This window comes from Cebus imitator, unplaced genomic scaffold, assembly GCF_001604975.1.
Source record: "Cebus imitator isolate Cc_AM_T3 unplaced genomic scaffold, Cebus_imitator-1.0 Scaffold187, whole genome shotgun sequence".
Lineage (NCBI taxonomy): Eukaryota > Metazoa > Chordata > Mammalia > Primates > Cebidae > Cebus > Cebus imitator.
The window spans coordinates 2702638-2714261 of record NW_016107502.1 but is presented as its reverse complement, the minus strand read 5'-3'; the positions used below and the strand labels follow the sequence as shown (position 1 = coordinate 2714261).

Sequence of the window (11624 nt, the reverse complement as noted above, 5' to 3'; positions counted from 1 at the left end):
TAAAAAAAAAAAAAAAAGTTAAAAAAGTTAAAAATTTTTAAAATAGGAAAAAGCTTTTAAAATAAGGATATAAAGAAAAAGTATTTTTGTACAGCTGTACAATGCGTTTGTGTTTGAAGCTAAGTGTTATTACAAGAATCAAAATGCTCTTAAAATTTTAAAACTTCATAATGTAAAAAAATCTACAGTGAGCTGAAGTTAATTTATTAATGAAAAAAAAATCATTGCAAAGAAAAATTAAAGAAGACTGCTAAGATGTGAATGTGTGTGTCCCTCCAAATTCCTACGTTGGGATTTAAACTCCAAGTGATGATATTAAGAGATGCAGCCTAAGTGATTAAGTCAGGAGGGTTCCACTCGAGTGAATTTGTGCTGTCATTAAAAAAAAAAAGTCAAAGGGAATGCCCTATGCCTTCTGCCTTTCCACCTTCTGCCACATGTGGATGCCATGAGAAAGCACTGCCTATGAGGAACAGGACATCGTCAGACATCAGATCTGCTGGTACCTTAATCCTGGACCTCCAGAACTGTGAAAAAATTAATTTCTGTACTTAATTACCCAATCTCAGGTATCGTGTTACAGCAGCACAGACTGAGAGCAGGACCTAAATAATTTAAGAGACATACAATGTTCATAGATTGAAAAACTCAACATTGTCTCGACATCCTTTATCTCCATATTAACCTATGTGTTCAATACAATACCGCACACTTTAAACACTTTCTTTAAATAAAGATTAATAAGATGACTCTAAATTTATAGAGAAATTGAAAGGACATAAAATAGCCAAAACAATATTGAAAAAGAACAAAGTTGAAGAACTTAAATTATCTAATTTCAAGGCTAACCATAAAATTACAGTAATCATGACAGTGGTATGACCATAAAAATAGACAAATTGAAGGATCAGAAAAGGAGGCTAGCAATAGATCCATATATAAACAGGCAATTCATTTTTTACAAAGGCACCAGCATAATTCAACGAGGGAGGGGATCATCTTTCAACAAATGGTGCTGGAGTCACTGGACTGCCATATGGGAGACCCCTACTTTATACCATATTTAAAATTTAATTCCTCATGAATCACAGACCTAAACACAAAACTAAACTATAAAGCTTCTAAAAGAAAACATAGGAGCTATCTTCATGACCTTAAAATGGACAAAAATTTCTTAAACAGGACATAAAAAGCACTAACCATAAAAGAAAAACAACTATAAACTGAATTTTATCAAAATTTAAACTTCTGATCTTCAAAAGGCACAAGTGAGACAAATAACAGCTGAGCCAATGGCTGAAAGAAAATACTACATTAGATACCTGATAAAGGACTAGTATCCAAAATACAGAAAAAAAAAACTCATAATCAATAATTAAAGTGCAAACAACCCAATTTTAAAATGGCCAAAAGCTTGAACAAACACATCACAAAAGATGATATGGATAGTAAGTATGTAAGATGCTCTACATCATTAGCCAACAGAGAAACACAGATTTAAAATACAAGAAGATTCTGAAATTACAGAAGCAGTAAGGAAAAAATGCTAGCAGATATCACTTTCACAAAGGCTAAACTTAAAAAGCCTGACAGTACCAAGCATGGGTGAGGAAGTAACTAGAACTCCCATACAATGCTGGAAAACACTTCTCCCTGAGAAGCATGTAAGTTGCAAACTGTGTCTCTGCTGTTTCCTTGTATCCCCAACATCTGGCCCCCGGTTGGCTCTCCTCCACTCGCAGAGGAGAGAAGTTCAGCTCGCAACTTGTTTTCTTGTTTGTTTTGTGTTGTGTTGTTTTTGAGACAAGGTCTCGCTCTGTCACGCAGGCTGGAGTGCAAGTGGTGTGATCACAGCTCAGTGAAGCCTTGAACTTCTGGGATCAGCCAGGGACTTGCTGACAATGGCATAAGGTAAGAGCCCTCGACTTATATCTATATCAGACAAAGAAGCAGCTTCAAGATAGCAGGACTGGGAGACAAACAGGGTTGGCAACTTTTTATTTTGCAAAGTAAGAGTGTTTTAAACAATTTTAATGCAATAAAAACCAAAAAGCTACCATCCACTGTCTCATCATTCCCTAAAAATTATTATCAGTGTTGCTTTCCTTAGAAGAAAAAAACATTAAAGTTCTTTAGACCGTTTCAACCTTTGTACCCCTAACAAAGAGAAAAAAAGTAATCACATAATCACTGAATTTTTTAAAGAATAAATTTAGTTCTGTGAGAAACCAACTCTGTTGTCATTCTTTTTCTCATTTTGCCACATTTAGTGATTACCATTCACTGATCCATTCATTGGAGTCCTGAGGCTTTTCTATTATGAATCACCAAGTCAATGTGGAGCACCCAGACAGACAACCTGTCCCAAGATCAAGGTTAGGAGTCGGTAAGCTTGCTCAGAGATTAAACCATTTGCCCTCATAAATCAACCATGAATTTGACATGTCTTCAGGGAGCAGGCAGGAGGGAAAGCCAGTGAGGACAGAGCAGTCAGGGAGGCAAAATCCACACAGCAGAAGGCAGAGGGCAAAGTTAAGCCAAGAAAAGGAAAGGTGGAGGGCTGTTTACAGGAGAAGAAAGATTTAGAAGAAAAGGGAAAGGAGGCAGAAAAAAAACCAGAAGGGGGCAATGGTGTTAAGGGTGTGGCAGGGGCTTGGAAGAGGCAAGGTTGGCAAGGAGAGAGCATGGAAGTGAATGGAGGAAACGGCCCGCCTTGTAGCATGTCTGCTGCCCGGCAGGGCCAGACCACAGCTGCACACGATGAACAGGACTTGTCTGGGCACTGCTGGATTTCCCGGCTGCTGCTGGCTGGGGTATGTGTTCCACAGGCCTCTGTGCATGGAGAGGGCAGAGCTGCCCTCTGGGTTTTCCCCAGAACACTTGATCACTGCAAGAAACATCCTTCTCAGGAGCAGCCCCTTCTTCCTCCTGCTGATCCAAGTTCCCAGCCAGCCCTGGAATCCACTTGTTTAGGTATGAGCAGCCAATTAGTCCTGCCTTCCTCACACAGTGGTCCTCCTGAAACTGCCTTGCACACCCCACATGGCCCCTTTCCATGCAGTGCATCGGCGACTCACAGCCCTCCCATCCGTCTCCCCGCGCTTCCCTTTTCTAGCCCTGGCTTCTGGCTGTCTGTCATTCATTCCCCATGCCCTTCCCTGGAAGGTCTATTCAACAATAACCCATTCATTGCTGTAGGTCCGCTCAGGGTCACCCTCCTCCGGGACGCCTTTCCAGGGTTCCACGGCAGGGTGGCCTCTCCTCCTCATGCTTTCCTGGAGGGGTCAGCTGTCAAGCCTTATCTCGACCACCATCAGCACAAACCGCCTTCTGCTGGTCCCACTTTAGTAGGAGCACTGTCTCCCCCGGGAGGCAACAGAAGACTCATATCTCGAACAGTGCTGGCACTTCAGCCGGATGTAGGCAATTCAAGCTGACCTACCTGGACTTAATTCATCACAGCTACCCCCGCCCCCAGGAGGTGTCCCAGAGACCCTTCATGGCAGAGGACGTACTAAGACCAGCAGAGGATGCTGAGCTAGAACGGAATCAGCCAAGGCTGACTTCAGCAAGTCTTCAGAGATGCATAGAGGCGGGGTGAATCTAAGGGATCTCAAGAGAGAGGAGGCGGCTGCACTCCCCTGGGGACATACCAGAATTTTGGAGGAAGAGAAGAAGAATACACAAGCCAAATTGGGCCATGGATTTTTGAATATTTGGAAACCTACACCTGAGACTGGATTCTAAAGCTGGATTTCTCCAGACACAGAGGAAGCGGCTGTGGCTCCCTCTGAACACCAGAGGGCGCCGCAGGAAGTGAGCGGGCTCGCCCTCCCCAGGCCGGTATTGGGGTGGGTCTCCTGCTGTCTCCTGGCTGCCTTGACTGGACTTGGAGGGACATCCCAGGAAACGGGGAAGCTACACGACTCCAGGGAGCATGGTTACATTCCACATGGAAGTGCAGATCTGTTCCAGGAGGGCTGTTACACAGTACGCACGAGCACACACCCGTGCACGCAATGGAGCCCCAAACCCTAAAACGTCAACTGGGATTTGGAAAAACAAGCAAAAGCAAAAACACATACTTAGCTTCTTCCTAATTAAGAAACGCTCCCTCTGAACCATTCTCTCAGAAACAGCTGTGTCTCCTACAGACCCATCCACTCCATACATCTGTTATTAAGCCTGTACTTTGAGCATGATACCGCTAAGTGCCATGAAGAACGCAGACACAGAACACCTGTCCCTTGTCCTCAACAGTGTGAAACGCACCTGCACGACCTCCTGGCCCCCACCCCCTCCCCTCTGGCCACCGTGCTGCCTGCTTATAAGGGTTCCTCCCCACCTTGCTGGAGCCCCCCAACTGCCTCACAGAGCTGAGAGAGACAAGCACTTCCCCGTAACCTCTGAAAGGGCCGTCATCATAGTTCATGCATCTAGCTCACAAGAAACTCCTCTGATCAATGGCATTTTCTAAAACAGCAGAAGCCCCACATACAGAAGGGGGCTTGAAGAAGAGGCCAAGGCCCCCTCCTGAGCAGCAGGCCCTGCCCTCCCTCCATGGGGCTCAAAACTTCCCAGTGAGCTGGGACTAAAAGTCACAACTGAAACCATGGAATGCCAGTTTCATCTCCCAACCTAGACACCATGAGTCCACCTCTCAGAGCCACCTGGAGGAGGTATTCAGAACAAGCATCGTCAGCATGGCCTGGCAAAAACAGGGTGAAATATTTGAAACCACCTAAATGTCCCATCATAATAGCTCAGTTGTATACATGAGGCGCATCCATCCAAAGGAATATCGTGCAAGTCTTACACATAGGAGGTATCTGATAAATATTGTTGACTAATTTTCAGTATTTTCAAAGATTGGTAGTGATGTTTCTTAAAATATATACAAAGGGATACAGAACTGTAAACAGTATCACAGGCCTGGCAAATATTGTGTTCATGCTGAAAACTCAGAAAGAAAATTGTGTTTATGTTGAAAACTCAGGAAGAAAAACTCTTTGCAACTTATAAAACGAAAATTGTAATTATTTCTGAGGCATGCGATTTGGGTAGGTGACTTAATTTAGTTTCCTCTTTATTATTGTCAAATATTGTTTATAATCTAAAAATTATGAAAGATTTATTTATTTAAAGACCCCAGTGAGGTCCCACCGCTTGGGTCCCAGTCCATGCCCTCGGTCCCTGTTGAGCCTGTCTTACCAGGGGGCAGGGCTTGCAAGTGGTCTTCCTGCACTCCAGCCGGAATCCAGAGGTGGCCCCCACCTCCACGATGCAGTGGCAGGACGTGCACACATCCACCATCACACTCTTCCCGGGCTGGAACCAGAGACACCAGTGTCAGGCCACCCCAGCATCCCCTGACCCGCCCCCCACCTCATTCCCGTAAGCCAACTCCTGCCCACCCACCCACAGCTCCCATGAGCCATCACTCTGCGGCTCCTCCTGTCTCTGTGGCCCACTGTCTTCCTGTCCTCCCACTTCCAGTACTGAGATGGTAAGAGTGAGAACTTTCATGCCAAAGAGGCAGACCAGGCAGCGGCGGAGGGGACAGACTGACATGTGCACAATGACCTCAGAGCGCTTCTCTGTGCACAGAAGAAACGCCCAGGAGCCTGAGGTGGGGGCCGGGAAGTGAGTGTGAGGCAGGCCTGGAGAACTGGGAAGATGGTCCTAGCCTGGGCTCCAGGATGCCAGGGACGTCCCGCAGGCAGTGGGAAGCTGCGGTTAGGTCTCCCTGGTTTCTTTCATTTCTGCTTTACAATGACTGGCCTGCTACCCTTCCCACAGCACCCCCTTCCCCGTCCCCACCACTTGCTCTGGAGAAGAGGGCAGCAGCTCACCCCGATGATTGTACCATTGAGCACGCAGGCCTCCACGGGCTCTGGGGGAGAGAGAAGTGCAGAGTGAGCGTAGGCAGAACACACCCTGGTGAGAATGGCGAGGGGCTGCTCTCTCTGGGGCTCCTCCTCCCTGTCTGGGCCTCCCTCCTGTATCTGCTGGCCCTTTCTCCCACCCCACACCCCAGTGCCGGGGGTCCTACTGCTGGAGCCCACGGCGGCCTCCCTTCCCACGCAGCCCACAGTGAGAAGAGCTCCATACGTTCTCCAAGCAATAGTGCTTGCTTATGTGAATTTACATTTAAGGGATGGGATGAATGGGAAGATATTTGGGTTTATGAAAGAATGAAATGTTACTCTTAAAACTTTCAGTTTCAAGAATTCAGTGGCTGGGCACAGTGGCTCAAGCCTGTAAACCCAGCACTTTGGGAGGCCAACGTGGGCAGATCACTTGAGGTCAGGAGTTCGAGACCAGCCTGGCCAACACAGCAAAACCCCATCTCTACTAGAAATACAAAAATTAGCCAGGCATAGTGGCACATGCCTGTAATCCCAGCTACTGGGGAGGCTGAGGCAGGAAAATCGCTTGAACCCAGGAGGCAGAGGTTGCAGTGAGCTGAGATCATGCCACTGCACTCCAGCCTATTCAGAGATAGTGCCGCTCACTCCAGAATGAGAATCTGCTTTAAATAAATAAATAAAATTCAGAGCAGGATGGCAGGGAGAACGGGTTTCTTTTGTTGTTGCTGCTCCTTCGTTTGCTGACAGCGTCAGGGTGGCAAGTTGAACGCCTTCCCCTAGGTGAGACATCACAACATACAAAGGTGGTCTCCAAATCAGAGCAGCCTAGGGTCAAATCCCAGTCCTGCCACGTGGTGACCTTCGGGAAATTCCTACGGTTTTCTCATTTTGTTTGCTTTCTCATAAAAGCATTAGGAGGAGATGGGAAGATTTTGGTCCTATCCATTTCCCTAAGTTGCTAAAAAGGCAAGGAATTCAGGAGCCAAAGGTAGAAGGAGAGGTGTAAAGGTGGGGCCCAGTCCCGCCCAGCCCAGCCCCGGCCCAACCCCGGCCTGCATGCCTTACCACAGCCACAGCGGGGGCAGCATTCGGAGGTCTTACAGCTCAGCTGGAAGCCCGGGGGGCAGAAAGGGACCTCCAGCTGGGGGCAGGAGACGTTCCTTTGTTGTACAAAGACCTCCTCCTTCACTCGGACACACTCATTGATGAGGCAGGGGTTCTCCAGGGAGGCCCAGCGGGAGCCGACCTGCAGAGCACCAGAGTTAGTCCAGGAGGCTGGGGAGGGCTGGGGCGCAGGGGCCCCATGGGAATGTGCTCTGCTCTTACAGAGTTGGTTTGGACCCTGGATGTGGGGTGTGGCTTAACATGTAAGCCCCACCACAGAGTGGAGACCACTGAGGGGATGGACGGGGCTCATCCCGGTGAGCACCAATCAAAGAGTCTGGGTCAAAATCACCTGACTGAGTTTGCACCCAGGCAGGCACCATGGGGAAGCCAGGGGACTCGCCCTCCCTTTCTCAGCATTGATTTGAGCTGAGCTCAGACACTCTGGCTGAGAAGCAGCAGCATGGGCCATCACAGGAAGGTACAGAGGGGAAGCTCAACCCCCTTCCCAGCCTGGTGCCACTTCCCATGATAGGGGGAGACAGGGAGCTGGCAGAAGCCTGGCATGGCTGGCCCAGGACCCCTATGGCCCTGCAATCTTCCATGAAGAGTCTAGGGCTACGCATGGGTAGCCCGGCCTCGGGGTTGGCACCATGGGCAAAAAGCGCTGGAAGGACCCAAGACCGTGCTTCAGAAAAGTCACCAGGGGGGTCACCAGGGGGATCTCCCCGGGAAAATGTCTCTCCGAGTGCCCTCTGTGTCAGCCAACACCCAGATATGTGACTAGGCGCACTCCACCGCCATCTCAGGTCCAAACCCACTTCTCCTGGTGCCTGCTTATTTCTTCTCCTTCCAGATGAGGTACAGAAAATGTGGCTCACGCCTGCAATCCCAGCACTTTGGGAGACCGAGGCGGGTGGATCATGAGGTCAAGAGATCGAGACCATCCTGGTCAACAAGGTGAAGCCCCGTCTCTACTAAAAATACAAAAATTAGCTGGGCATGGTGGCGCGCACCTGTAGTCCCAGCTACTCGGGGGTCTGAGGCAGGAGAATTGCCTGAACCCAGGAGGCGGAGGTTGCGGTGAGCTGAGATCATGCCACTGCACTCCAGCCTGGGTAACAAGAGTGAAACTCCATCTCAAAAAAAAGAAAGAAAAGAAAAGAAAAGAAAAGAAAAGAAAAGAAAAGAAAAGAAAAGAAAAGAAAAGAAAAGAAAAGAAAAGAAAAGAAAAGAAAAGAAAAGAAAAGAAAAGAAAAGAAAAGAAGAAAGAAAGAAAGAAAGAAAGAAAGAAAGAAAGAAAGAAAGAAAGAAAGAAAGAAAGAAAACGCCCAACACTTGCAGCCATCCTTTTCACCTCCACTTCTGACTCCCTGCAGCCAAACCTTCTCACTGCAGGCCTGATTCCACCCTCCAGACCTCTCCCTCCTCTGATTACTCACTCACTGAGCCTTGGCCATGGACCCATTAAGAGGACCCATTGCCACCACCCCCGCTGACCCCTGACACGGTTCAGCAGCAAGACCATTGCCAACACCCATGTCTTTTGGGTAAGACAGAGACTCAAGGCAGAGGAGAGAAGCCCAGGTCACCTTATGGTTTGCCAACACTGATGAGGGGTAGGGCAGGGTGAGTCTTGAAGGGAGATGAGAGACGGGGAAAGGGGCAGGAATACTGAGTGCAAAGGGACTGGCTCTCGGTCCCACCAGGATGGGGCAGTCTCTGATCTGAGCTGGACCTTGGCCCTGGGGAGGAGGAATAAAACCTGCTCCATCCAGGGCACACGGGGACAGAAGCACTAAAAGGTGGGGTGGGGGAAACACAGGGAAGGGAACCCACAGGCAACTCTGACTAGAGGGGGAGGTGGAAACCCACCTGGAAAAGCCCAGTGAGTCATTCTGTTATCACTGGGCAGGAGAAAGGCAACGGGCCTGGGTAGGAGACAGGGAAGGCTCAGGACAAGACAGCAGATACTTGGCTTTCCTCTCTAAAGGAAGCGCATTGGCCTTGCTGGGGGAGGCAGAGGGAATGCCCGCCTCTTCCCAACTCCCAAGGCTGCCGGGACTTGGCACTACCCAGCTTATCCTTCTGACCAGACTGAAAGAACTGTGATTCTCCCAGCATCTGGACTAAAATCCCAAAAGATGGAATCCTCTGTGTTTAAGAAAATGGCCTGATGAGCATCAGAGTCTAAGAGAGCACCTGGCAGCACACAGGGGACAGCTGAACTGCTCTGTTAGAAGAAGGGATGGGCAGGGGTGGTGGGCCAGGCAGGAGAGGATGAGAATGGGGTGATGGGGGGCTGACAAGATGCCCCAACCAGACCTTCAGAAATAGCTGAGGGACTGTGAGAACAGAAATACTGTTTCCTTTCCTGGGTTGTAAAGTTTTCCACCTCCCTAAAACCACCAGGGAGGTTTCAGTGGAAATCAGTGAGAAGGTCTGGGGACTCTGCCTGGGTCAATGTGGTCCAGAACAGTACTTGCAGCCTCTGGCACTTTGGAGGGGTGGTGAGGCCAGCCCAAAACCAACCGCTCAGACGACACGGCACCTCAGATTCACGGGTAAATGAGAGAGCATGAATCCCCCTGGGAGGGCCCTGGGCTTCTCCCCAAATCTACAAAATGGGAAGGCTGAGGTAGTCTTAACTAGTTCCTAAGGGGCAAGGTCATCCCAGCTGGCATCTGGGTAACACCAAGAGCTGGGTAAAACGCCCTGCGGGGAAAGCAAAGGGCAGGGAATGAGATGAAACCAAGATCAATGCTGGTCCCCGGAGTGGCCCCAGTCTGCCCTCCTCCCCCTCCCCAGGGCCTGGACCTACGCTCTTCCAGGAAGACTGGGAGTCCCCCCGACGTGAGCCCGTCACCACCTCACAGGCAGATGGCAGACACCTTCCACAGCACTCGCCTTCATGCAGAACATAAGTGAAGCCCTGGAGAAGCAGAAGAAAACAGAGTAAGGACAGGCCAGCAGCAAAGACACAGGGGCTCTTACCTACGCCTCCTGCATACTGAGATGTGGGTTCTGCTGAGAGATGGCTGCTCTGAGCATTTTCATCTTTGCTGTCAACCAGCCTCAGCACCATGTCAAGTAGCAGCAAACACTGGGTCACTAAACGAAGTCTTATGTCAGCTGCAGAGATATAATTCTGCCCCCAAAAGACCCCACTTTGAGAGAGAATGTGATCCAGTCCATGGGAGTGTTAAAGACAGCCCAGAGTTTACTTAGCAGCAGCTTACTAACCTGGTCCTTATCATGGCCAACTCTAGGGCCCTTCACTGACCAGGGAGAACATTCAGGATGGCTGGCATCCAGTCTCTGCTCTCACAGGGCTAGCCTCCCATACAACATGAACACTTGATCCCAATACTGCCCATCAACGTGCAGAGTTGGGCTTCCCCAAGAGGTTACTTGACATTTACCTAGTAACTTATAGGGTACGGTGTTCTTTACAAAAGAAAAGTGAGATGACAGAGCAACAGACAAACCTTCCCCAGAAAGCACGCCTGGGAGTTTGTCAGCCCATCTTGTCTCTAGAAAGTCCTCCAATCTGGCCAAAGCATCAGGAACATGGACTGAAACCCTCCTCTGAAAAGTCTATACAAAGAATAGTCAAAGCAGTGACAGTGTGTTTGTCCCAGGAGGCAAGAGAAAAGAACCCAGGACTAGGCTCCATCCTGGAGCTGCATTCTTAAGAGAGAAAGAGTAACCACAGCTGTCCAGGACGAGTGCAGACAACAGTCTGCTCTGCTCCCCGTGTGCACTCCCGAGCTGGGCTAAATCTGAAGATGCACACAACACGTGTGCCTCTCTCTGGAAGGGCTCAACGCTCCCAAGACTTGGCTCAACCCCTCCCAGTCTCCACGAGACCTACTGACATCCCTGCCCACCTTCCAGCAGTGTGCACTGAGCTGCCTCCAGCCTTTCACCAGCCAAGATTCTAGCCATTTACTGTGTACCTGTGATGTGCTAGGTACTATGGAGGAGACAACAAATTAGGATGACTCAGGCTACACACCCTCCACGATACAGCAGCACATACAAATGCCATTAAAGAAAGAAACAAGGAAACAAGGTCTCAGGGGCATCAGAAACAAAGGCTCAAAGAACACAGAAGAGAGTAATTAATAGCTTTAGGGATCTGCTGCCACTCTCACGCACCTCTCTAGAAGGCTGAGTGATGGAGATTTGCATAGTCTTTTTTTTCTCTTGCCTCTGACCATGCACAAACAGTGTCAATATTACGGATGGCTCCCAGGCCAGATGCCTGTTCCCACAGCCCCACTAGCTTCTCACACCCAGATACTCTTAGCCATGCCTCCAAATTTCCGTCTTTCTAAGTCTCCCTAGAGCAATCACATGGTCAAGAGTTCTAGGCATGTTTCCTCCTCCACTCCTGCCATGACCTCTTTTTGAAACTGCCCTGAGCTTCACTGCCTCTACATAGCCAGGATTACACCCCAAGACCTGAAGCTCCCCCAGTAGATGACTAGACCAAAGCATGAACTGGACAGTGGACCTGATCCAAGGGCTGAGCTGGGCCTGTCAACTTTCCTCTGGAGAAGTGGATCCATGAAACACAAAGACTAACTAAGTCGGATTGGGCAGGGATGAACTGTGGATCTGAAAAGCCACAGTTGAAGTGACACT

The 11624-nt window shown here is 49.1% G+C and overlaps 1 protein-coding gene across 2 annotated transcripts in view; it reads right to left on the bottom strand.

The window, feature by feature from the left end:
- The window catches only part of VWF (von Willebrand factor), a 173693-nt gene that overhangs the window by 7502 nt on the left and 154567 nt on the right, over positions 1-11624 (bottom strand). For both annotated transcript variants that reach the window (XM_017546163.1, XM_017546164.1), the window contains exons 44-47: positions 9796-9906; positions 6936-7116; positions 5853-5893; positions 5212-5328 (exon numbers count right to left, since the gene is read on the bottom strand). In XM_017546163.1, the coding sequence (XP_017401652.1) occupies positions 5212-5328; positions 5853-5893; positions 6936-7116; positions 9796-9906 (450 nt within the window). The remainder of the gene's footprint in view (positions 1-5211; positions 5329-5852; positions 5894-6935; positions 7117-9795; positions 9907-11624) is intronic.